We start from the raw sequence: 27,604 nt of genomic DNA on the forward strand, positions 1-27,604 counted from the left end.
ACCCCCTGGCTTAGTGAGCATGACTATCTGGGCTTCCCTCATTGACGGAGGCAGGCTCCCCTATTTTCTTAGCCTCCAGTAGTTTCCAGGAGTCGGGGAAGCAATATCTCGGCGTATGTTTGATAATATTTTGTGGGGAGACCATCCGGGCCTGGAGATTTGTAGCGAACCATTGCAGTCAACTTCTCCCGCAGGACCTCTAGTGTAAGCTCCATATCTAGACCCCCTGCGGTGGTCGTCAGTGAGACGGGAAACACCAAGTCATCCAGTAAATGTGATAGGATGTCTGAGGGTACTTGGGCGCCCTCCTTGTAGATGGATGCCAACGGAGTGCGCAGGAATGCATTAACACCCATTTGAGTCGCAGCGTAGCTATCACCTAGTTTCCGCAACTCAGAATAAGGCTTAGGGTTTTATTTGTGCAACACTTTCTAACAGAAAGGCTTTCCCAGATGTCAAATGAACAACATTCAAATATATATGTGCAAGCAATTATATAAGTAGGCAAATGCAACTGTTAAATGCATGAAATAAAATACATAAAATGAATTACAAGCAGACAATAGTATGATGAATGTCCATTCCAAGAAACCAGAAAGATATATACACCGAATACATCAGATGATTACAACCACTGAAGACTTGAATTTGCACACAATCTGAAAGAAACAGGTTAGTATTAGACTCCTTACCTTAGAATATCCCCAGGCGTCAGACTGGATCCGGAAAATTTTGCGTAGCAGTACCCCTGCACGTCGGTAGGCGTCGTCTGCAGCTCCACTTCCATCATCGGCGTCGCTGGCGCCGGGATGACGTCGTCGGAGTACTTAGACGCCGCCCTCGCGCGCTGACGTCAATTCTTTTTTTTCCGCGCCAGCAAGCTCAGGTCCGGAGAAAGTGGTACCCTTTATTCACTTTTTGACTAAGCTTTTTTGATCCTTTTTGGACCCATTTCGAGTCTACGACTCCATCGGTGCCGGTAGGGATGCCCGGGTTCAAGTCCTGTGCCGACTGCAACCTACTGATATCGGTTACTGACCCCCACTGCCGGTGCCTACATTGCCTGGGGCCCGACCACGATGACAAGTCGTGCCCCGACTGCCGGGCCTTGAAGTCGAAGGCTAGGCGGGAGCGGTCCCGCAAGCCCCTCGAGCTCTGGCAGTCGGCCCCGCGCCACTCGAGGTCCCAGTCAGGGAGGAGGTCGAGGGACCGGTCGCAGGGCCAGAGTCATCACAGCTCGGCGAGTCGACACCACCCGTCGGGCTCCAAGTCCTCAGGTAAGAGGCACAAGAAGTCGAAGAGGAGACATCGCTCTTCTGACCCCCCCCCCCGACGCTCGCGCGATGCGGCCGGGAGTTCGGGTTACACAGCCCCGCCGGAGCCACAGGCGTCGCGGCCACCTCCATACCTGCCAGTCCCTGCGCAGAACGCCGGAGGAGATTGATGCCTTCGTTCTCTCCGCCGTCTGGCTTCGCGGCACCTTCGGGCCCAGCAGACTCGACTGGGAGCCCAAGCGGGCTGGGTGCTCCGGCCCCGGCGCCGTCGGGTGCTTCGGCCCCGGCGCTGTCAGCGACTTCGGTCCTGACGCCGCAAGGCCCCACTGGATCCAGTTCCGGATCCGGGTCGCCGCTGGTCGACCCCTAGGGTGTCAGCCCCAGCGCCGTTCTCGGACGACGCCGTCCCTGGTCCAACCCTCGATCCGGATCCGGCGTCGGAGCACATTCGGCACCGGCCGAAGAGTAATTCTTCGAGGATCTAGGGCCATCCTTTATCCCTGAATTTCAGGACATGGACGACGAGGGTGACTGGGGGGGGGGGTCTGAGGACCCCCTGGCACGCGAGTGCCAGTCATATGAGGACTGGACACAGGAACTAGGGCAAGCCAGTGGCCTGGATACCTCCCCAGACACTGGTTTTGTCTCCCCTCCTACCGTGGCTACGGAGGAGGGGCAGCTTATAGTGTGGTGCTGATGAGGGCAGCCAAGGCCTTGGCTCTTGAGCTCCCTGTCCCAACAGTGAGGTCCAACATCCTCACAGAGGTCCTTAAACCGCAGTTAAGCTCCCCAGAGCCTCTACTGCCGTTTAATGAGGCTCTCACAGACTTTCTGTTGGGCACTTGGTCCAGGCCGACTACAGGCCCTCCTATAGATAGGAACGTCGCTAGGCGCCACTGCCCAGCTACGGGCGACCCTAGTTTCTTGTCCTTCCACCCCACCCCGAGAGTCTGCTTATCCAGGCCTCTATCTCCCAATCCGCATTCCCGATGGCACCACCAGATCGGGAATCCAAGAGGAATGAACAGTTCGGAAAGAAGATGTTCTCCTCCCTTAGTTTGGGGTTGCGGTCAGTCAACACCGCGTGCCTCTTGGGCTGTTACACCCACTCTCTGTGGGATATGGTTGCAGCCGTGCTGCCTGAGTGCCCGGGCGAAACTCGCCCAAGCCCTTGCGGAGGGAAGGGATGCAGCGCGGTACTCTATCAGATGTGGACTGGATACCACGGACTCGCTAGGAAGAGTGATTTCAACGTCTGTGGCTGTTCTCCGGCACGCCTGGCTAAGGTCCGCCAACTTTTCGGCAGCTGTCCAAAACATGGACATGCCATTCGTTGGCAGCCACCTCTTCGGTGGCAAGGCAGATCATGCGCTGGAACACTTTAAGGACTCCAGGGCTACGGCCAAGTCCTTGGGCTTGTCGGCCCTGCGCCAGCAATCTTCTGCCCAGCGCTCCTTTTGTGGCCACGGAAGGGGTGCTCCCACACATCCTGCCAGCCACGGGCCGCAGACTAACATTCAGCACGGTGGCGGACGTGGTTACCATCGCAATGGTAACAGGGGACAACGGTGCGGCCAGTCCACATCCACCCCTGCAGCATCCGCCTCAAAGCCTTCCTAGTCCGAGCTTTCAGGCCCGTTTGACGCCAGTGGGGGGGGGGGGGCAGGGTTCACCATCACCTCCTCCACTGGTACTCGGACAGGTGCTGCAAATCGTCCGAAGGGGCTACTCCCTCCCCTTCGAGGCGACCCCTCCAGCCATGCCACCGCAGTACCACCGCGCGTCGGGGGATCACTTGCAATTTCTGCAAGAGGAATTCACGCCCTCTTGGCCAAGGGGGCCATCGAGCGCATTTCTGGCCCAGAAGTAGGGTGTGGTTGTTACTCCCACTACTGTCTGGTTCCCAAGAAGGGCAAAGGGGGCCTACGCCCTATCTTGGACCTCCAGAGCGTCAACGGCTTCCTCCGGAAGGAGAAGTTCAAGATGCTGACTTTCGCTCAGGTCTTAGCTGCCCTAGACCCAGGAGACTGGATGGTAGTGTTGGACTTGCAGGACGCCTATTTCCACATCCCCGTCCTGCCGGCCCACCGGCGTTACTTGCGATTCACGGTAGGCCACGAGCACTTTCAGTTTACCGTGCTCCCCTTCGGCCATACCAGCGCCCCATAGGTGTTCACGAAAGTGATGGCGGTGGTCGCAGCTCATCTGCGCAGGTTAGGGGTTTCAGTCTTCCCCTACCTCGACGACTGGTTGTTTCCAGAACACGTGAACACATCGTCTATATAGCATTGCCATAAGATGATATTGCTGCCATATGGGTTCATGGGGCTCAAGATGTATTTGGACTCGAAATCAAAAACATAGAGACCTGCCACCGATGGGGCAAATGTGCTGCCCATCGAAGTCCCTGTTGCTTGCAGGTAGATCTTCCCATCGTGTTCAAAAAATTGCGTTGTCATTGGTTTTTCTGTACTGTCTGCATATCAATGTTTGAAGACCATGAGGTGAGACAAGTGTCTGTATTAAACATCACAACCTGAATTTGCTATTATTACACACGGGTTAATTTCATCTGCCCCCCCCCCCCTTTTTTTTATTTTTTATTTTTTTACCCACTCTAATGATGGTTCATGGTTTATTCCATTGTTGCCTCATGCTTTTTGCGTGAGTTACTGCAGGCGGCTCCTGCAGTTTGAGGATCGTTTTTCGATCGTGTGGGTCAGAAAGTGAGACTTAATTTCTTTTCCCCTCATGTACATCACAAGTGGAACGAGTACAACTATTCCATTTATCTGGCTTCTAATTTACTTCGAGACCGTACTGGGAATCGAACCCCTGTTCCTTAACCATTTTTCCGGCTACTACCGCTTTAAGACCCAGGGCGAGGTGGTGGTTATGTGACGTGACCTTGCCCACGTGATCGACCTGGGCCAGTCATGGTGTCATACAAGATATAGTCGATCCCACCCCCTCCCCGGCACACCCGGGAGACAGCAGCCGAGAGAGCAGGTACACTGCGGGGAGCCGCGAGTGCCGAAGTAAGCCTTCTTTGTTTACTCTCTACTTATTAGGAGCACGGGAACTCTACCACCCTACGTGTTCTCATTGCATTTGCCCTCCTTCTCCTACAGATAGACACCGCGTGAAGGGAACCCGCGCTGTCCTCACCGAAGGGGCGTGTTCATGCCCCTCGCGAAGGGAGTGTTGTCAACTTTCACGATAATTTTTATTACATCGCGCATCTCCCCTATATTGAGGGAGAGTTTCCTGGCCTTTCCATGTTTTAATACGACTCGCATGACGAAAATCTATAAACATTGCATAAACCCTAACTGAATGGTAGTCACGACTTGTACAGCACTATGCTTGCAAAACTTCATGAGGAATTAAGCAGCAGTGCAAACACGTGACGCTTGTTCACATTGAAGGCCAGTTTAGTTAGGCTGGCTTTGATGTAATATCCCGTAATTAGGGCAAGCACCTCTTATTAGTTGGATGTATGTCAAACATGCATTTCGCCATTCCCTGAAATGTCAATGACCATCACTAATAACCAACGCATTTGATCACAGGACTTATTTATTAGGTTCGCTTATGTGTTATTGTTTGTCTCTTTTCTCCTTACAGGTTTTTGGTTTATTCCTGCAAATTGCAGTGAATATCTACGGATACTGTCCGGTGAATTATTACTCAAATTTTTTTTAACACTTAGAGCCTCTCGGGAGGGTACGCCTTAGCGCGCGCACACCACCGGAGGACTTTTTTGGAGGTCCTGACGAATGCTGAGCAAATTGCAACCAAAGCAGCAGAAACATGTTGACCAATTTTTGATATTCAATAGGACTCCGGTTCCTTAACTCAGAACCTTGCGTAGTCCGTCCACGTTGTTTTTATCCAATGCAGGTTGGCCATTATTAAAGAATTTTGTAAAGGCTACAACCTCTGCATTTTTTAACACACTTGTACACTCATTATAGTCACATTTTAATTTGGGCACTGTTACACTCACCACATCCCACTCCGCTGTAATCAGGCGTTGAGCACGCTGGGGGGACATTCGGTCACCCCAGCGGGGACCCAATGATGAAGCGTGTCACCAACTAGTGGTGAGTGAGGGTCCTTCAATAAGAGAAGTTTTCCTTCACTTACGATAGCCCTTGGTTATCACTATACCCGGCAGGTTGCGCCCTTACAGGGGAGCTTGTTGGGTTCTCACAGGGAGACAGAGAGACAGAGAGACTTCACTTTGTACATGCACTTGTGTGAATATTGACCACATTTACAGTACAGAGTAAAAATTAGACTTCACTATTTTATATTGATTGCACTATTCTTTTCCACTCAGGCACTCCTTTGTTGTTAATTAAGAATTAGATTGGGGTACAGGAGTGTCAACTCATGCCCTTCCTCTCTTGTTGGCATTAACAGTCCATCACCTTGCCCATCTTCTTTCCGCCTCCGGATGACCAACTCTTTGTTGGTTACGTGGGCGCTAAGAAGGGACGGGTGGTGCACAAACTGACCATTTCTCGATGGGTAGTCTTGTGCATCAAGGCTTGTTACTCTCTGGCTAAAAAGGAGCCTCCTCTGGGGCTACGTGCCCATTCCACTCGGGTCACGGCGGCTACTACTGCCCTGGGTCGGGGAGTCCCCTTGCAGGACATCTTTCAGGCAGCTACGTGTGCCTCGCTGCACACGTTCGCAAGACACTACTGCCTGGACAGCCAAGTCCGGAGAGGCGTCTTTTTCGGCTGTTCCGTTCTGCAGGACTTTCTGGTGTGATCATTGGTTCGCAGACCTACCACCGGGGTTGGTATTGCTGGAGTATCTATTCTAAGGTAAGGAATCTAATACTAACCTGTTTCTTTCAGATTCACAAGTTATTTACCTTCAGTAACGATATATCTGTAAGAAACAGTAGTTAGTATTAGATTCCTTACCGTCCCACCCATCCTCCCCGTTCTGCGAACCGATATCTAGGGTTACGGTCATCCCCTTTCAGAGCCCTAGTTTTTATGGCACCAGTGTTGGTTTTTATCATGGCTCTGCGTTTCTGGCGCGGAAAAGCTGTGTATAAGAACTGACTTCAGTGCGCGAGGGCGGCGTCTAAGTACTCTGACGTCATCCCGGTGCCAACGACTCCGACGACGGACGTGGAGCCGCAGATGACGCCTACCGACGCGCAGGGGTACGCAAAATCTTCCGGATCCAGTCTGACACCTGGGGATATTCTAAGGTAAGGAATCTAATACTAACTAATGTTTCTTACAGATATATCTTTACCGAAGGTAAGTAACTTGTGCGACACACACATTACAATGATGATTATAGCTACTGGAGACTTGAGTGCGCACACATTCACACATCACAATGTCAATAATCAAAAATAAAGCACATCACCGGATGCAAATTTCATCTTGGCTCACTCCAGACTGGGAGATTCACAGCCGGGGTCAGGAGACTCAGCAAATCAGGGACTGCTGCTGTACTGAAGTAGACGTGTCCGTCCCATTCAGATTCCAAAACAAATCCCGGTCTCCAAGTCAACAAACCCCAGCTTTATAATCTCAAAGCACACTAGAAGTTTCCGTGAGACCCTCCTCTGCACCAAGGAAACAGTGGAGTTGGCCACTCTCCAAGCAAGCATTCCAAAGGCAAAAGAGTTCTCACGTTCCTTCTGCACTCTCACAGGTTCCAGCCCTTATCTGAGGAAGCTTACAAAAGTCTCCAGGGGTCCAGAAAACAATCTCCCAAAACAAAACAGCCTTGAACGTGAATAGTCTAAATAACTTGAGTAATCTGGGGGCCTGTCTATGCACAAAGCTCAAGCTAGACAACGTCAGAATTCAAGATGGCATGAGGGCATGTCAAAGCCAAAAGTAAGAACTTCATAATACTTCCCAATGTACAACGCAATACTCATTTGTGCACCACTGCTTATAGCACTGCACACTTCATCTCCCAATGTACAACATAATGCACTACTAGACCAAGAAGTACATTCCACACCCCTCTCTCATATGGTTTCAAATGCAAGGCTGTTCTACACTGTGAAAGCTCCCGCCCTGATACAAGGAGACACAAAAAAAATCTTCAAGGAATAAAGGCACATACAGGAAAATTAAAATAATGGTAGTCAAAGGTCATCACATTGTTTCAATACATGGGAGTGCCTCTAGCACTAGACCCCCTTGCAAAACCAGGTTGTTTTGTGATAGATCATTTTGATGTCTCCACAATAAGTTTTGAGCCCTTACATGCCGCTGGTACTTGGCCCACCCACACAGGTGAGGTACCATTTTTTATTGAGAGACCTGGGGGAATCCTGGCTGGTAGGAAATTCATATCAGTGAAAAAAAATTGGGAATTCTGGGTAGGGAAACATTCGGGAATCCACACAGGCCACACATCCCTGGACTCCACTGGGTGTCTAGTTTTCAGAAATGGTTGTGTTTAGTAGGTTTCCCTAGATGGCCGCTGAGCCCGGGGCCAAAAACCCAGGTGAACCGCTTGCAAAACCAGAATGTTTTGTGATAGGTATTTTGATGTCTCCACAATATGTTGCGGGTACTTGGCCCACCCACAAAAGTGAGGTACCATTTGTATTGAGATACCTGGGGGAATGCTGGGTAGTCGGAAATGTGTGTTGGCCCAGTGATCCCATGACTTTGCCACATGGAAATGTGAGAAAAAACTTTTTTTTCAGCCACTTTTGAGGTTTGCAGGGGATTTTGGATAAGAAAACTTGGGGGATCCACGCAAGTCACACCTCCCTGGACTCCCGGGGGTGTCAGAACCAAGTGAGAGCCACACAAGTCACCCTATCCTGTATTCCCCAGTATGTCTAGTTTTAAAAAAATGTACAGGCTTGCTAGGTTTACCCAGGTGCCAACTGAGCTAGGGTCCAAAATCCACAGCTAGACACATTGCAAAAAAGGGTGAACTTTCACTGGAGAAATGTTATGTGCCCATGTTGCGTTTTGGGCCGTTTCCTGTTGCGGGCACATGGCCTACCCACACAAGTGAGGCACCATTTGTATCAGGAGACTTGGGGGAATGCTGGGTGGGTTGAAGTTTGTGGCTCCCCACAGATTTATTTTAGTTATTTATTTTGAAAGTTTTATAGAGCGCGAACAAGATTCTTGCAGATATAACAGAGCACTTTACATTAAATAAGGTTCGTTAGACATCAATTCAGTGCATGTTAAACACAGGTACATACCGTCATAAAACAGTAAATCAGTGAGTTTAAGCAAAGAGAACCATCCAGTTGGAGAAAGTAAAGGGTAGAAATAAAGACTCAAGTGTCTAAGTGGACATTTGTCATAGTAAAGATTATCAGCACAGGTAGGTTTGGTCTCGCAATTTCTTTAGATAATGCTCAGGAGCATTTTGCCATGATACTCGCTTTTACTTCCTTTTTTAAAGAAGCCATAGAAGAGTTAAGTCTGGTTTCTGGGGGTAGGGCATTCCAAATCCTGGGCGCCATCCCTGAGGAGGAACATTTATAGGTTTTCTTCTTGTTGAATCTTTGGGGGTTCAGAAGTAGGTTTCCGCGCTTCTTGAAGATCTTTTCCAACCAGGAATCGTCAGTTTCTGTGCCAGATAACTTGGTGCCTTGTGATGCAGGGCTTTATGTGTCATACACGCTATTTTCAGATGAATTCTGCCTTCCAAAGGTAGCCAATTCAAGGATTTTAGGTCTGGGGCGATGTGGGCCCTTCTTTTGGAACCCGTGATGAGTCTCGCTGCCGAATTTATGGAAGCTCTTAGGGGTGCTGTTGTAGCTTTTAGAAGGCTACACAGCGAGACACATCCATACTCTACTCTGGGGGAATATATGATTATACCACGATTTCAGTTACCACGCATGGCTTTACCACGCGAATTTTACCTCGCAAGTGGCTTTACCACGCTGGTATTTACAACGTAGCATTTTACTACGAGTAGAAACGTCTTACCTGCACGTCTTTCTCCACGAGCCCTTACTTCCATCCTCCTTTGAAACAAGCGTCAAAACACGTATACCAAAATAAAAAAAGGACTGCTTTTTTGACGTACACGGCACGTCTTTGGGGGAGGCTCTTTCCTCTTTCTTTTAAATTTATGTTCGTTTTTTTGTTAAAGTAACCTGCTTGTTATTTTTTGGGGGGGAGACCCCCCCAGCCCCCCTCCGAGCCCCCCCCCTCCCTCTGCCCCCTCATGCCCACGCAGATCGACTTCAAGGAATACTACGTCTCCCTCCTAGCCCGTGGTAAAGACGTCGTGGAAGGTACCCTGCGTGGAAGGCACCCTGCGTGGTAAGTGTCACGTGGTAAACGTGAGTAGTGGTAATGCCTTCGTGGTAAATGATGTTTCCCCTCTGGGGATAACTAAAGCTTGCACTGCCTACTTGAAATCATTGGCTGGAAGGAAGGTTTTCAGCTTCCTCAGATTGTTTATCTGGCAGTTTGCTCCTTTGTGAGAAAAATGTGTTTTTTGTGTACAAAGTTTGAGGTTTGCAAGGGATTCTGGGTAACAGAACCTGGTGCGAGCCACACAAGTCACCTTATTTATTTTTATTTGATTTATTTATTTATTTATTTATTTATGGCATTTGTAGAGCGCTCTGCAACCCTACGGGCATCCTGGCGCTTAAGTACATATAGCTGAAAAACCTGTAGAACAGAAGAGGACAGTGGTCAAGGTGCTAATCAGTTAGATTTTTGGGAAGAGCCATGTTTTAACCTTTTTCCGAAAGGCCATCAGTTAGTTTGTTTTTCTGATGTCAGTAGGGAGGTTGTTCCATAACTGAGCTGCAGCTATACTGAAAGCTCTTCCCCCACAGGTGGCTTTTTTGATCCTAGGAATGCTGATGAGGTTTAGAGATGAGGATCGAAGAGACCGGGTAGGCTCATACCAGTTAAATTTATTTTGGAGTGGTCGGGGGCCTAGCCCATGAACTGCCCTGAAGACAATACATAAGGATTTGAAACAGATCCTCTGGTGTATAGGCAGCCAGTGGAGGTCGGCCAAGGCAAGAGTGGTAGAAGAACTTCGTTCTCGAGAGAGTGCCAGTTTAGCTGCAGCCGCCTGGATGCTTTGAAGACTGGAAATGAGATAGGCAGGGGATTCCAGCAGAAGGGCGTTGCAGTAATCCAGGAGGCTGAGGATGGTGCTCCTGACTATGTTAGCTCTGGTCTGTGGGGGCAGGAGAGGTAGCAGCTTTCACAGTCCTCGCAGTAAGGCAAGGCAGCTGCTGACCTGCTTGTTGACGTTGGTCTCTAGGCTCAAGCTGTTGTTAATAGTGACTCCGAGATTCCTTACTGATTTCACTGGGGTAGGCGAGTCTCCTAACAACTGAGGCCAGAAGTCTGTAGGTAGACTTTTGGGGATTCTTCCTACCAGACAGTGCAGTATTTCAGTTTTGTCACTGTTAAATTGTAGTGAATTCTGGTTTAACCAGAGTGACATTTCCAGCATGCAAGTGTGGAAGGTCTCCAGTGAGTTTGCATGAGCTCCATCAAGAGAGATCATTAGCTGAGTGTCATCTGCTTAATTTGTCACGCTGATGCCATGGCTTTTGATGATCCTCATCAGGGGTTGCATATAAATGTTGAAAAGTATGGGGCTGATTGCAGACCCCTGTGGAACCCCATTTAAAAACAAAAAATTGGGGTAAATATATTTTTATTGCAGCAAGAACAGGTATTCATTACATATTATACTCTCCCTTCCAGACAGTAATACGTGTGCATACAGTTCCCCATTTCAACCTTCACACAGCCTTTTAGCTCACATCCCGGAGGTTGAGCGGCGCAATCGTGGAGAAAGGTCCATCCTGGGGGGTGTCACATGGGTCAGCGACCTTTTGTTGTCTGGAAGATGTCGAGGCCGCTTTTCGGTCCCCTCAGTCCCCCCCACTTTTGTAACTAACAACAGTTCCAACCAAACTTCATCCCCCTCGCTGAACGCACCCCCCCTGCCCAGCTCCCCCAACCCCCTCTCCGTCCTATCTACTCTCCCCCCTCCCCCTCTTCCCCCTTCTCCTCACCCCCCCTCCCCCAGCCCCCCACCCTCCCCAGGCGTGTCAGAGTACCACTAACGCGAATCTGCATATCATTCAGCTAACCCGAACCCAAGGCAGATCGTCAGGAGAAATCAATTAAGATTGACAGTCATCACGTAGGAATCAGGGGAACAAGGGGTGGAGGCCAGGGCATCCCTGCCTCAGATAGCTACTCCGCTGGAGCAGGGCTATGCGCTGGGGTATCATCATCCTCTAGGTCTAGGAGTTGGAGGTCGAGGACCAACCGCTCCCACGCCCTGGCCCTCTCCAGAGCCGTGTCATTGCTCGCCCTGAGCGCGGCCTGCATGCGGAGCTCCCCCTCACAACGGGCCCACTTGCGTAGTTCAGCCTTCCATCTCTCTATAGTGGGACCCCTACTTGATTTCCATTGGGATGTTATGGTTCGCTTCGCTAAGAGTAGGCCTAGATCCAGAAACTTACTAGTGATTTTGTTCTTTGAAGTGTGTGGGAACCAGTGTAGGATGCAGTGTCCCATGGTGAATTGCAAGTCCCTCTCCGTGATCTCCCCCAGAATATCCACTACCTCCCGCCAAAAGGAAGTTAACTGCGGGCAGGACCAGAACATGTGCTGGAAGTCAGCCACGTCCGCCGGACAATGCGGGCAGCTCGCTGGGTGGGACGGGAAATATGTATGCAGTTTGTCAGGGGTCAGGTAGGCCCTGTGCAGGACGTAGAAGTGCACCAGCTGGAACCTAGCGCTGCGCGTCCCGTTCCGGGCTCGTTCCACTATGCTAGACCATGCCTCCTCAGGAATGTCCATCATTAAGTCGGCCTCCCATTTCGCTTTCAGAGATAGGAGTGGGGCGATGGTCTCCGAGACCATGCGTCTATATAGGCACGTGACAGCCTTGACCGTCCCTGCCATCATCACTACGTATTGGCAGCCCAGCGAAAGCGGCGGTCTGACATGCCCGTCCCCCAGTGCTTGCGGATCGCCGTCGTCAGTGCCGCGTGGAAGAGGAAATCGTCCCCTGCCAGTTCAAAGCGGTCTCGCAAGAGGTCAAAAGGCAGCAGCGCTCCGTTCTCATATAGGTCCCCTATGGACTCCAGTCCCTGCTGCCCCCAGCTCTCAAGTCGTCGCCATGAGCCCCCATGCGGGAGCGCCCCACACAGCTTCAGCGGGATCTCAGGTGCATATGGGACTGTGATGTGTCCCCTCCGTCGGTATCTGTTCCAGCATTTTTGTGCCGTCGCAAATTCCTGGGTGAGGTGGAATTCTCCCATCGGAAGTCCCAGGACAATCCGATCTAATACCTGAACCGGTCCCGCCGGCTCTCCCGATTCGTCTCCCTCTCTCCTGGCTCTGGCGACCCACTGTGTCAGCCATTGTAGCTGGGCCGCCAGGTAGTATAGTTCATAATCCGGCACAGCCAGCCCACCCTCCGCTCTGGGACAGAGAAGTGTGCCATGTGCCACCCTGCGTCTGCCCGCCCCCCATAGAAAGCCAATCACCATCGACCTCAGCTTCCTGAAGTAGCTCACCGGGATCCAGATCGGGAGGGTCCTGAAGAAATAAAGCAGCCGCGGCAGGGTTACCATTTTCAGGACCGCCACTCTTCCCATCAGCGACAGTGGGAGCGTGCTCCAGAAGTCAAAGTTCACCCTGGTGAGGCGTATTGCCGACCCGATATTGCCCTCAAGGATGTCTGCTTGATAATGAAAGATCGAGGTGCCCAGGTAGCGTAGACTCCTCTCCTCCCACGTCACTCCTTCCGCAGACTGGGAACAAAGTCTGCGCGGGCGGGCCGGGAACAGATAGGACTTCGTCCAATTCACCCGGAAGCCCGACACCCTGCCCAAAGATTGCAGGAGGGATTTAGCCCCACGCAGGGATGCCGCCGAGTCCGCCAAAAACATCAGGAGATCGTCGGCGTACAAGGCAATGTGGTGCACCTGTCCGTAGACATCCAGCCCCTGATAAGCCTGTCCCTGCCTGGCTCGCGCCGCTAGGGGTTCGACCGCTATGGCAAATAATAGGGGGGAGAGAGGGCATCCCTGGCGGGTGCCCCTGCCCACCATACACATCTCCGAGATTATTCTGCCAGTCCTAACCCTCGCTGTGGCATTGCGGTAAAGTAGCGAGGTCCAGTCCACGAAGCCCTCGCCCAGTCCCCTGTGGAACCCCATGCGGAACTTTAACGAACTCTGATTGACATGGAGGGATAGCTACTGCCTGCCATCTATCCATCAGGTAGGAGCGGAACCAGTCAAGCGCGACTCCTCCGACTCCAATGTTCTTTAGTCTTTTTATCAGGATGTTGTGGTTCACCGTATCGAATGCGGCGGACAGGTCCAGCAAAATCAAGATTGCTGATTCTCCCCTGTCCGCCCTCATTCGTAGGTCATCCATGACTGTCAGCAAGGCTGACTCAGTTCCATGAGCTGGTCTGAAACCAAATTGCTCCTCTTCCAGGATGTTGTTGGTTTCTAGGAAGAGGGCTAGGGATCTACTGACCCATCGCTCTATGATCTTTATCGGGTATGGTAGGAGGGGTATAGGTCGGTAGTTCTTTTGGCAGTTTTGGTCCAAATTTGGTTTCTTTAATAATGGGGTAACAACCGCCAGTTTCCAGTTTTTTGGTACGGAGCCTGTGTAGAGAGATTGGTTACATAGCTGATGTAGAGCTGGGAAGATGTCATCCTCGAATTCCTTAACTATTCTATGGGGTAGAGGGTCTAGAGGGGATCCTGATGACATGTTAAGGGCTATTCTTAGAAATTATTTTTCTGAAGGGACCTCAAAGTTTTCCAAGATGGCGTTTGGAGAAGGGTTTCTAGCAAATTCCACCTTCTTATCTCTGTTCACTTGATTGCTGTTGTCCTGTATTGTGGGGATAGAATTACCTTTCATTCCCTCGACAATTTTACTAACTTAACTAACTTAACTTAACCTAGATTCCCCAGGATGTCTAGCTTTAAAACATGTACAGGTTTGCTAGGTTTTTTCAGGTGCCGACTGAGCTAGGGTCCAAAATCCACAGCTAGACACAATGCAATAAAATGGTCCGTTTTCACTGGAAAAATGTGATGTGCCCACTTTGTGTTTTGGGTCATTTCTTGTCACTGGCACTAGATCTACCCACATAAATGAGGTACCATTTTTATCAGGAGACTTTAACCCCTCCCACACTCATGACGAGCTCAGCTCTTCATGAGCCACGGTGGCCGTGTGCTCATGACGAGCTGAGCTCGTCATGACCATTGCGCCTCGCCCGCGCGGGGATAATTCCCCTGCTGTGCTGGGCATTCCATTGGAACGGGCGTGGAGCACAGCGCCACCGTGCTGCATGACGAGCCAAGCTCGTCATGAGCACCAGGGCGCTGCGCGTGCCCCCCTCCCCCCAGCACAGGGGGGGAATCCGCCCCACAGGGAAGGGGTTAAGGACTGCTGGGTGGAAGTTTGTGGCTCCCTTCAGATACCAGAACATTCCATCACAAAAATGTGAGGAAAATGTTTTTTTTTTTTTTTTTACAAAGTTGGAGGTTTGCAAGGGATTCTGGGTGACAAAACCTGGTGAGAGTCACACAAACACCCCTTCCTGGATTCCTCAGGATGTTTAGTTTTCACAAATGTACAGGTTTGCTAGGTTCCCCATGTGTTGGCTGAGCTAGGATCCAAAATCCACAACTAAGCACATTGCGAGAAAAAAAAATCTGTTTTCACTAGAAAAATTTGATATGTCCATGTTGCATTTAGGGCCGTTTCCTGTCGCAGGCACTAGGCCTACCCACACAAGTGAGGTACCATATTTATTGGGAGACTTAGTTAAACACAGAATTGTAGAACAAGTGTTATTACCTATTGACTTGCAATGCATTTCTGCCTTCAAAATGTAAGACAATGTGTAAAAAAAAGAAGTCACTTAAAAATGTTTCCTCTAGTTCACATGCTAGTATGGGTACCCAAAATGTCGGAGATGTGCAAATAACTACTGCTTCTAAACTCTATATTTTGTTCCCATTTCGGAAATACATAGATGTCCTTGATGCATATTTTTCACTTGCTATTTACCCGGTACACAATGAAATTCCATTCCAGGGCGCAGCTCAGTTACTGGCTCTGGCTACCTCGGATCCTTGGTGAACGTACAGGTCCTATATATCACCACAACCATAAGGGTCCAGCGGACCTAACGGTATATTGCTTTAAAATATCTGCCTTAGTTAGAATAAGTTACAGGTGAAAACCTTTGCATAAACTGGTGGATTTTTCCGACTCAATTTCAATATTTGTTTTATTTCAGCTGATGAATTCCGAATTTTGTCTACTTTACTGAAATATATAGCTTTGTGGGATCCATTATTAATTCCACGCCCATTTCTACCACTACTGGAAGGAGGTTAAAAGCAAAAAAGTAGTAAAAATAGGTTATGTCCCAGTAAAATGCCATAACTGTGTAAATAATGTTGGTTTTCTCACAAACGTTTGACTGTCCCTCAAAGCTGGGAAGATGGTGATTTCAGCACTGGTTTGTTGATACCATTTGCGGGGTAAAAAACGGACACTTTCTTCTGCAGCACTTTCCCCCCTTTGATGCCCCCCAAAATCAGCATTTTGCTGTATTTTGGCTAATTGCAGGGTCCAGTCGAGGGGAATCTACAAGCCATGGGTCCCTTTTAAAACCTCATGTTGTTGGAAGAAAAGGATGCAAGTTTGGGTGATTCCTTGTTACATGGGCCTAAGCGCGAACTACCCGACATAGCCAAAAAAAGGCTTAGGACAGGGGAAAAAAGACCTAGCAGTGAAGGGGTTACCATTAATTTCAGAGCACTGGAAGGCCATCAAATGATTTTGCCTATTATATTGTGGAGCGTTATCCTTCCATTTAAACTTCTCTTGTTTCAAAGCTCTTGTTGAGAAGGCACCATCATTAGCACAAAATAATTGCCCTGATACAATTGAAGTGCATTATTTGTCTTTTAACATATAACGTCTCTTTACAAAGTTGATTTCCCTCAGCCCCAGCCCACTGTCCTTCATTATTGTTATTTTTGGTGTTCCTTGTGGCTGAATGACATTGACTCTGCGATTTGGTTTAAGAATGCTTGTTTCTTTGTCGGCATGTGAAATTTTCTTTTTTATTTTAGAGGGCCAGAAATGAGGGGCTTAGTAGTGGCACTCTCTCTAAATCATCATCTTCTGGAATGCAGAGCTGTGGAGAAGAGGAGGGTGAAGAAGGAGCAGATGCTGTACCTCTACCACCTCCAATGCCAATTCAACAACACAGTCTTCTTCAGCCTGATTCCCAGGATGACAAGGTGAGCACTGTGAGAGGTAGAACCAATATTATGTGAATTCTCTATATATCTTTGATTTCTCCAGGTGTAGTAAAACACAACTTCTTACATTTCCAATGGAGGATACTTTTGGAATTTTAAAACCATAGACATTCTGAAAGGTCGTTCTTTATCCACAAAGAAAAGAAAGGTTTGGCTTGTCCAGGTAACCTTATCTACAGTACGAGCTCGCATTGGAGAATTTTTAGAGAGTGGACAAGTCACTCTTCAGCATGTACTTCGTGCTCAGACAGTGGCCTTCTTTGAGTATTAACTTTTCTGATGGTTACTTATAGGTGCAAATTTTTCTCTCTTGAATCCCTCTGGATACCGGACTTGATATGCAAACTTGTATTAGCTCTCTTGTGTTGGTAGGAGGCGTCACCACAGAAGGTGGCTTCCTGTGTATAAGATTGTGGATCCATATAGGTCACCACCCCAGTGCCTTGACATCAGTTCCAAAACATCTGCTTATGGAGCATGGCCCTATGTACAGCCCTAAGTCATGGGAGTAGTGTATCTGCATGTTTGCCAAGGGCCTTAAGGAGCAGGTGGCTAAGCTTTTCATGGCGTCATCCCTAGATGAGCACTTTTGGACTGAGCCACCACTTTGTTAGTAAATATTTTTTTCAACAAGGACTTCATCTGCCTGTGTCAGAGTAGGCCCTAACCTACTATGATCGTAGACATCTGAGTCTGTTTGACCAACAGGTACTATTCTAAATAGATTTCTACAATATTTAAAGTTAGGGTGGCATGAATACACATTTAATTTGATCAACTTAAATTTGATCACAGTTTATCCCAATACGCACCAATTTACAAGAAAGTACATTCATTGACATAGAAAGCGTAGCTGGTAAAGGGGTAAAATTGTTTACACTCGCACATGACGAAGCATCAGGAATATTAAAATTGCTTTGTTTGAAGCCACAAAGATTACTGCATCACTAATGACTAAACAGTACAGAAGATTGCTGATCTCTTAACCAAGGAAAATGGAAAGAAGGTGCATGTCTCTAACCTTTTACTTTATTCCAATACTTGTTGGATGCTTGGAGGAATTTGAATGGCAATTAAATCAACAGACTGCAAACAAAGCAAATGATTACTGGCTAAGCAATATCTTATAGCCATTAAATATACTTATTATTATTATTGACAGTAGAAAAATTGTCTAAAAATGTGTAGAAAATTACAGAAGAGATTAACTTGGTAAAGGACAAACTCACTGAATTAATTTAAAAAACACTGAAATACAATAAGAATTGGTTTTTATAAACACAGTATTGAATGAATAAAAAATGGACCTAAACAAATTAAGGAACATTAGGTGGGATGCTTTTATCTGCAACTAGTGGAGCTAAACGCAAAAAAAAGACTGTTAGGAAAATGTTGAGATCCCTCTCAAGTGCAGTGAGGTAGAAGGGGGACAAAAGCATAGAGACCAGGTACATCATAGAGGCCAAGTAGATGATGGAGAAGACCTTCAACTTGAGCAGTGGATGCTGATTTAGATATAACTATCATAAAGGCCCGAAACATTGTCAGAAACCGGAAAAACTGTAAAAACTAAGAAGCCATACATGTTAGTATATCTACATACCAGCTTGTAAACCCAAATATGAAAGCACCACAGAATGAGAGCACTGCTGTATCAATTAATGCTACAGAACAAATTTGCATGAAATAGGAGTCTAAAGATTGCTCATAAAATATTATTGAAAATATCTCACATAGGCTTCTTAGTCATTTAAAACAAACGGGTCCATTTCCATCAGGGGCAAGATGATCCATGTGTTTACAGACAGAATGCATGCTATGTGCTAATCCAACAGACAGGTTGGAATGAGTTCCCATATCCTCGAACTGGAGGCTCCTAAGCTGTAACAGTTGGCATTTTTGACCGTCAGTAACTGAGCGGGTTCCCTTAGCGTCAGAGCAAAGAGCTCAGCAGATGCCATCTTGCCTATCATGAGTGGCGTCTACACCCATAAGTGTGTATTTTTACCCAGTTGAGCATACCCTCAGTAGATCTATTTGCTAACTCCAAAAACATTCACTGCCCTTCTGCACTCTAGAGTTTCCGCTTCATGGGTCTGTAGGAGATCTTTCTGCCTTGGGTGGGATTCTTGCCACAAGTATCATTTCCACCAGTGCTACTTGTCCTGCAGCTCCTGAATAAAGAAGACTAGACCAACTGCAGCTGTTTGGGACAAGATGGTCTGGTACTCCGAATTTCTGACCCACAGTAGTTACCCTCCTGTTCAGCTTCTGTAGGAGACAATGATTTCCCAGTAGCAGGATTGATTACTGTATCCAAACATCCACCTCTGTGTGTGGTGATTGAACTTAACCTCCTGAGAGGTACTGACCTGCTGTCAGAGGCAGGAGATGCAGTTTTTGCTGCTCGCTGCCTATCCACAAACTCCATATACTAAGCTGTTGGTCTAATTTCACTTCCTTATGAGAGAGGAAGGTGGAGTCTTTGTAGGCTGTCATATTCAATGAGTTTTCTGTTTCATTATCTTCGGCCTAGCAAGGTTTTGCTGCACTCACTGTTAAAGGTTATCTATCAGCCCTTTCTTCATTGGTCAAGTCACCCGCTGTGATCAGTTTTCAAACACGTATTCAGTCATATTTCACCCTACCCTATTCATTATGCCACAGTGGGACCTTATTTTTTTTTTAACGGAAACCATCAGATTGGCTCCGCTTTTATTATGGTTAACAATTTGGAAAAGAAAGTCTGTTAAACTAAGTCAAATGGCGCTTGGGGATAAACTTACTCTTGACCGAGCCTACAGTATTAATTTTTTTTACATTTATTTATTATGAATGAAAGTTCACCTTGACATACACAGCAAAATGCCTACAACCCTGAGGCCGGCTGCTCTCGTATGGTAGATACATCTCAATACAGTGCCTCCCACATCCCGGAGGCCGGTTAGCGCCTTTTTCAAAAAGAATTCCTTGGCACAATGCCAGGAAGGGAACTAAGGTCTCTCGCTGCATGTCAGTGCTAATATCTGCATCTCATAGGAGAACAAGTTTTTCAATTAAAGAGAAAGAAGGATAAAAAAAAACAAAAAGACCCCCCCCCCTCCTGCCCAAACAAAAATTGAGGTTCAAGGTCAGACATTTACCCACTCGACTCTAGTCGTACAAAATGTACACAACTAAGAGATTCAAGTTCAATTGCCAAGCCTTTCCATATCCCCCCGTCACCATCTGGCGTTCAATCCATGTCAACATTCCTTTCTAGCCCCGTCCTCAACCCACTCACTGCCAGCCCCTCTATCTTTAGAACCTATCCTGCCCCATAAAATTCCCCGAGCGTCTCAGGGCGCCGAAGTACTAGTGCCCGCCTCGCATTCGTCCTTATCTCTGTCGCCATGTCCCCCCTGTTGCCTCTTAAATATGTAGTGTATAAACCCCAGAAGTTCTTGGGTTCGCTGAAGTTTTCAGATTGCCTGAAGCAATAGAGAACGTCTTGTGACCACTGCGACACTGTGGGCAAAGGTCCTCTTAACCAGCACATTGCCACCCTGTGCTTTGCCATCAGTAGTCCTAGGTCAATCAGTCTTCGTGCTGCCTTCGGCAATTTTTTAGAGTACCCCAGCAGTGCTACCGCTGGGTCAGGGGAGATCTCCAGCCCGGCCACCGTGCTAATTTCTCGGAATATATTGTCCCAAAACTTAAAGATACCAGGGCAGCCCCATGCTAAGTGAAGAAAGTCCGCCGTCGAGGATTGACATCTTTCACAAGCTGCATCGTCCCGTAGACCATACCTATGTGGTCTCTCTGGCGTATAGTATACTCTATTAATGTATTTAAAATGTATCAATCTATGTTTGCCATGCAAAGATAGTCGCTTTGTGTTGGTGCAGCAATATGACCACATGTCATCATCCATTCTGATGTCTAAATCTCATTGCCAGGCGAGTCTGGCTTTGGTGTACTGATTGGCTCTCTGGGACATAGCTATAATATATAAATTGGAGACCAATTTATGGGGGGATTTAGTTTTAATGAGGTACGAGAGCTCCAGGTCCTCAGGGGGCTCATCCATGTCCTCCTCAAGGTGCTGCCGCAGGGCTCCACTTACCCTATGGAACTGAAACTGCTGCAGCATAGTGGGGGTCTCCTCAGCAGCCGTGACTGCATCCCATGTTTTCGCAACACAGTCCGAAAACAAGTCCCCTACAGTATGAATGCTCAGCGCACTGAGGGCTCACTCTATTCCGTTATCCCTACAAGGGGTCAGGCAGACCGCCCACTCCATAGGCATCACCAGAGAGTATGGCAGTGCCCCCGTCGTTTGCTGTAGTATGCAGCTCGAGGCATGCCGGGTCGAATTTAAGGAGTCTAGTATCCCAGTCCTGTGGTCAACCGGCTCAAAAATAACAGCCGAGAGGGGAAGAGGGTCAGCGTACAGTCTCTCAAGCTTGAGGTATGGTATGGCAGCTGTGCCGTGTACCCAGCTATGTGCCTGCGCCCCCTTCGCCACCCTATAGTACAGCTCCAGGTCCTGTGCACCCAACCCACCTAGATGGTATGGCAAAGTGATGACTCGCCATTTGACCAGTGCCTGTTTGCCCGCCCACGCCAATCGCAACCTGGATTTATTGAGCTGGTTGAAAAGTACCAATAGTATTGCTACATTAGTAAACAGGAATGAAAATCTAGGTAACACCACCATCACCACCAATGATATTGCTACATTAGTAAACAGGAATAAAAATCTAGGTAACACCACCATCTTCATAATAGAAACCCTACCGATTAGCGATAGGGGGAGCCCAATCCAGGTTTCTACGTCGTCCTCTAGTTTGTCAACAGCTGTGCCATAATTTTTTCTGAAAACTGTCAGAGTCCGAATGTAACCTTATGCCGAGGTATCTGACACTCATCCAACCACTGCAGCGGGTACTCCACCTCAAATGGCGAAGAAAGGCTATAGACTTAGACCAATTAACCTTTAATCCCGAAAGTGCACCAAAGTGTACCACCTCTCTCAGGACCGGGGACAGGTTGTTTTCCGGGTCGCGAACGTAGAGCAGTGTGTCATCTGCATACGTGGAGACCACTATCTTATAGTTGGGAAAACTCACCCTCCTGTGGCTGTGGTATTCCCTGAGCGCACACGCTAGTGGCTCGGCGACCAATGCGTACAGTGTCGGTGACAAGCAGCAGCCCTGGCGGGTCCCCCTAGAGATAGTATCTGTAATTAAGTTCCCCAGCCAAATCCGTGCAGAGGGTGCATTATACAGCAATCCAATTATTTGCAGAAAGACGGGGCCAAGTCCCATTCTAGACAATACATGTTGCATAAATGGCCACTCCACTGAGTCAAATGCCTTCTCCGTGTCCAGGAAGACGGCGATAGCGCTAGTCGGACGTGTTGCATTGTGCCGAAGACCGTACGCAAATTATAAGTAAGGTTTCTGTCGGGCACAAACCCTGCCTGCTCCGGGGCTACTAATTCTGGGGTCAAAAGGGCCAGGCGATTAGCCAAAATCTTCATAAACAATTTTGTGTCCATGTTTAACAAGGACAGCGGGCGGTAAGATCCGCATTCCTCCAGGGGTTTACCTGTTTTGGGAATAGCCACCGAAATGGCTTGTCTCATTGATTGTGGCATGTGTCCTGTGACGCACATATTATCAAAGAGCTCTGTTATGTGCAGGAGCAAGATATCTATGAAGGCCTTGTAAAAATTCACTGTAAGGCCATCAGATCCTGGGGCACTGTTCGCCTTCATTCCAGCTAGCGCTTCCAAAATCTCGTCTCTTTCTATGGGGAGAGACAGGAATTCCCTATGGGTATTGGTTAGGAAAGGTAATTTAATATGTTCCAGATAGTCCAATATTTCCCCATCCATGTCAGACTGGCGTGACGCATACAGGTTTGTGTAATACCGTTTAAAGCAGTGAGCTATGTCTGCCTCATCAGTAACTAATTCACCCCTCTCCAAACGGATCATAGCGAGGGAAGTCGTTCTTCTATCTTTCAGGATATTAGCCACACTGATCCAGGCCTATCGCCCTCTCCATACGTACTTGCCGTGGCATATTTTCCCAGATGCTGCACTTCACTGTCCGCAGCCTCGTGATAATCCTCAAGAAGTGTCTTCATTACCTCAGTGGTATCCTCATCTATCCCCGACTGTTGCCTGGCCTCCAAGTTCCCTAGTTTACGATCCATATTCGACAGTCTCTGTCAAATGTCCAGAAGTACCCCGAAGTGTTTAAACATGGCCACCCCTCTAATATACACCTTAAACGCATCCCAGACCGTTTGGAAACTGTCCACAGACCCTATGTTAGTGGCAAAAAATGTCTCTATTGCTTCTGCAATCGCTTCTTTGAAAAGGGGGTCCAACAGCGAGTAAAGGGGAAAACGCCATGTGAATGAAGGAATAGTTTTCTTAGGCGTGGACAGGACCAACAGGATGGGTGAGTGATCAGACAGAGTACGCGGCAGAACCTGACATGTACGGATCTGGGACATAAGGGATGATGACATAAGCCAATAGTCAATCCGCGTGTGTAGGTTATAATAAGCACAGTAGTGTGCAAATTCAAATATAAGGAATCTGCGGCTAGTGTCTCTTTCAGATGTAAAAGTTACTTACCTTCGGTAACGCTATATCTGGTAGAGACACAGTTTAGCCACAGATTCCTTAACTCTCTGCCCATCCTTCCCGCTCTGTGAATGACCTTTAAGGTAAGGGTTATACCCTTTCAGTGATGGGTTATGTACCAGAGTTCTCTACCTCAGTCTATTTTAGGACGAAACAAATGGCTTGACCTGGCCACTTGACTTTTGGTTCAATGTGGCAATATCATCTATCTCCAAATGTGTGTGGTTGGTAAAGTGGGTGTGTCTTCTCTCTTTCCTCTGGTTGGCACACAAGTGGGCAGTATTAATTTATTTGGTATCTTCATACCTTTACATTGCAACTGTCAGTATATTGCATAATGTGTGGTCTATCACACAACCAGGTGGTGTAGGTTCTGTTTACTTTTGCCATACCATTTATTACCTTTGCAGAATGGTTTATAGAGTGCATAGCCTTTTCTCTCTCCTATAGGGGTTATTTCCAGGGCACAGCATTTCACGTAGCCCTGTGTTCTTAGATTTTTTCAGGGATATTCTTCAAACTCCACTTCTGGTATTAATATACTGTTTGATGTACTTTCTTTATTAATGTTGCAAAGATTTTTGACCTTTTTTGGCACACTGTTTCCACAACCAATTTCTGTAGTGGCTCCGCGTTCTGGCTCGAAAGGCTGCACAGAAGAAACTGACGTCCGCGTGCCGTGAGCCCCCCGCAAATATTTAAGGAAAGCCCCAGGGTGGCTTTCCTTAAATATGGCGGTCCCCGGGGCTGCAGGGGCCTCCCTGTGCCCCCGCAATGACAATTTTGCATGCCCCCTGGACTTGGCCCACCTGGGGGCTAAATAATAACGAAGCGCAGGATCCCTCGCTTTATTTTTTAAATGTTTTCGACCAAAATTCGCACTGGGTGCACGAATCTAGGCGATTTAAAAATTAAATGCTTTTTTGGGCCCTGGGGTTCTTGTGGGACCCCCTGAGCAGGCCTAGGGGATCAGGGTGTTTCTACCCTGCCCCATTTTCTTGTTTTTTGCGTTTCTTTTTCTCTATTCTTGTGCCTAGGTTACCGAGGCACAAGATGGCTGCCAACACTTCCTGGTTTGGAGTGTTGACAGCCAATTAGCATAAAGCTCGTGATCGGGAGGGAGTGCGGATCCTTCGTGGCTCTAAATATCGAAACATTTATTTTTGCTTTTCTCAGCAACTACTGAATGGGTTTACACCATTTAAAAAAGGATGCTTTCTGAAGCAAGCACTACCTTTTTGCCAAATTTGGTGTTCAGCAGTTCGTGCTGTAGCTGAGTCTAAAGTTTCCTATCGGAATTAACATGGAGAAAACACGTTTTGGGACCCCCCTTTTTTCTCGGCGCCCGCTTGCCAAATCTCCCCGAAACTTTCAAGATAGGAGCTGACCGGAGCGTCCCACAAGTTTTGAAACTTTCACGAAGATTCGTCAACCTCGCCAAAGTTATTGGGAAAAGAAAAAATGCTTTTTGAATAGAAACAAGGTCCTAACTATAACTATCTACTGGCGACCGCCAGTAGGATATATATATATATATGTGTGTATGTGTATGTGTGTATATATATATATATATATATGTATATGCATTTGTATTTCTTTTTTTTTACTGTTATCTAGTAATTTGTCTGTATGTTGAACTGAAATTATTGTATTTGTTTTGATTTATGTCGGTTTAATGAAGATGATCCTTGAATAAACAATATTTTGATATTGCGTTACACAAGTTCTTAAATCCGCACAACTCCATCCCACCTTCCAGGGAAGTGTTGTGTTAGATCTCGTTTATAACTTGAGCACTCTCTGTGCAGATGTATCTTTAGAAGTAGTTACCTTTGGTAACACCATTTCTGCTGGATATATAATCTTCCACCGTGTTACTCGCTGCCCACTAGTCCTCACAGAAGAGTTATTGCTGTAACTAATGAGATCTGAGATATGCCAACATGTTATAAGTTGTTCTATTTGCTGACATTTCTCCGCCTTTCATCTGCACACCCCAGTGGGGAGCAGAAAAAGTCCAGGACCTGATGCCAGTATGGGAAAGGTGCCTAATATATTCCAGTAGTGCTTTCAAGCCCTGAGAGTGGATCATGCTGGAGCTGCATGGTGAGCCTGGTGGTGCTGGAAAAGCTTAGCTGAGGAAATATTTTCCAGTTGGTTTGAATCCTGAAGGGATAATTCATACGTTGAGAAACCTCAGGTAACTTTATGTTTCCACCACATATGTTTTGTAACAAAAGATAAGTAATTTTTTGTTTGAGTATACCCACATAAACCCTGAAATACATGTCAAGACAGTGATGACATCACTATAACAGCCAGTGCCATTCGGCTAAGGATGCAACGTTTGTGCTATTCAGAAATGTACTACTTTCATACCATTATTTTCTCTCTCTGTATGTTGTACAATGTCATTAAATGACCTAGAGGTTATTTTTCCTTTTTTCATAATCTGCTGCTTGATGTTTGAGTGGGAGCTTTAAAAATCTATGCTAAATCTTCACCAATTAAGGTGTTAAGCACAATAAAGAAATAATTGTTTTAGGCCAAAATGTTTTGATCTAAAGTTCTTAAAGGGATTTCTTTTCAAGTTATCATAAGTGTGCTTTTCTGTTTAAATGATACTGAGCAGTTCCCCATGACTTTTATAACTTTTTATTGATGCTGTGTATGTTGATATAAGATCTTGTATTGAGATATTTTGCACTTTTACTCTTTGTATCTTCAAATGTAACAAACTAATATCATGTTTTTTATCTCTCTTGTTAATCTTCTGCTGCAGCACTATGTCAATCTGTGTTCCATTTCTGGTTTGGCACAGTTCCCCTACCTTTCAATTTAGTTGTCTTTATTTTTCCCAGCTCCATCTTTTAAACCAAAAAGACTTATTGTATAAAGAATAATTTCAAACTTGTCTTTTTCATTTTAATTTCACCCAGGGTGTTTGAAATATATTTATTGGAAGCAATTTACCTTTGTTGCATGACATACGTACGTACCACTTTACCATTAAGTAGGTACATGTTTTTCCTGTCCTGATTCCTAGTGAATCGAAACAATGTAATGTGCAAAAATTGCATGTTTTTGTGGACTACTCCGACTAGAACTGAATACCTGTCCCAGAATCCTTTTCTGTCTTAATACCCTCATCCCCTAGTTAGAGCCATAACTTTGAAAGTGGTATCATAAAGCAAGAAGTCGCCTGTGCTCTCCTCTCACCTTTAAGGAAAATGGATGTCACAACAAACTGTGAGGTAAACCCCACACTCAAAAACATTTTTAGGAATTGTGTGCCTTTCGCTGTTCAAGGAGCATAATTTAGTTTTGACTTTTGCTCTCCCAAGGAACTGTAACATTTTATTAAACTATTATAATTTTTTAGTCATATTTCAAAAAACTTTTAAATGTCAAACAGGCTTTGCCACCATTGTCACTCTATATATAGTTTCACTTCTCAGAGAAGGATGGTCTCATCATTCTAAAAGGCGGCCAATGCTACAAATGTATACCAAAATAAATTTGCAAAAGATCGAAATAAGAAAAAAAATTCAGTGAACAACATCAAAAATGAATGACAAACATGGCACAGTTTGAATTAAGACAGCAGATTGTAAGATTTTGGAGTAGCAGTCCAAAACAATTGATCGAAGTTTAAGCAGTTTTGAATGATTTGACAAGCAGAGACAGCATAAGCCAATGGAACATGCAGGTTATATCCATGGTCTGGAATGGATTTCCTATTAGACGCTTTGACACATACTGGGTCTCAGCGTTTTGCGTACTGCTAAAGTAGAGCTTATTGCTAGGGGGCATACATAAACTGACAGCATATGATTAATGATAGTGTCTCACATACTCAATACACTAAATCTTAGTGGGTCTTTCATCTGTTTTGGCCTTCAGTATGGTCACCATTGTGTCCTATAGTATTGCTTCTCCTCTCCCTTGTTGTAAATTATCAAGGGTATCACCCTCTGTTATTTTTTTTTTATTTTTTTTTTATTTTTTTAGAATAAGAGAGTACATTTTAATAAAAAAGAATGACTAATAAACAGCAAATATCCAACAATAGGAACATGAGATATGATTTTTTAAAGATTTAAGTGAAAATAGCGACAAAAAGCACTAATCATCATTGATAGTTCTATGTTCATGGTAGACCGGGAGCTAGGCGCACTTTGAGGCTGACTGTGATGGATCCTGAGGTCAGATACCCCAAGCAGGACTGCATGGTCTAGGAGTTTACATTTGGACTTAATCTGCAATATGGAGGAAAAAATCTTTCAGCGGGGCAAGGTAGCAGCCTGTATCCAGTGAAGTCAATGTGAAGTTGGATAA

At 46.7% G+C, this 27,604-nt stretch overlaps 1 protein-coding gene across 1 annotated transcript in view; it reads left to right on the forward strand.

Moving 5' to 3' along the window:
* The window catches only part of TRIO (trio Rho guanine nucleotide exchange factor), a 5,246,815-nt gene that overhangs the window by 3,113,774 nt on the left and 2,105,437 nt on the right, over nucleotides 1-27,604 (forward strand). Inside the window, exon 36 of the mRNA XM_086965300.1 lies at nucleotides 16,432-16,602. Coding sequence (XP_086821426.1) covers nucleotides 16,432-16,602 — 171 coding nt within the window. The remainder of the gene's footprint in view (nucleotides 1-16,431; nucleotides 16,603-27,604) is intronic.

The sequence above is a fragment of the Lissotriton vulgaris genome, chromosome 4_1 (genome assembly GCF_964263255.1).
Source record: "Lissotriton vulgaris chromosome 4_1, aLisVul1.2, whole genome shotgun sequence".
NCBI classification, from domain to species: Eukaryota; Metazoa; Chordata; class Amphibia; order Caudata; family Salamandridae; genus Lissotriton; species Lissotriton vulgaris.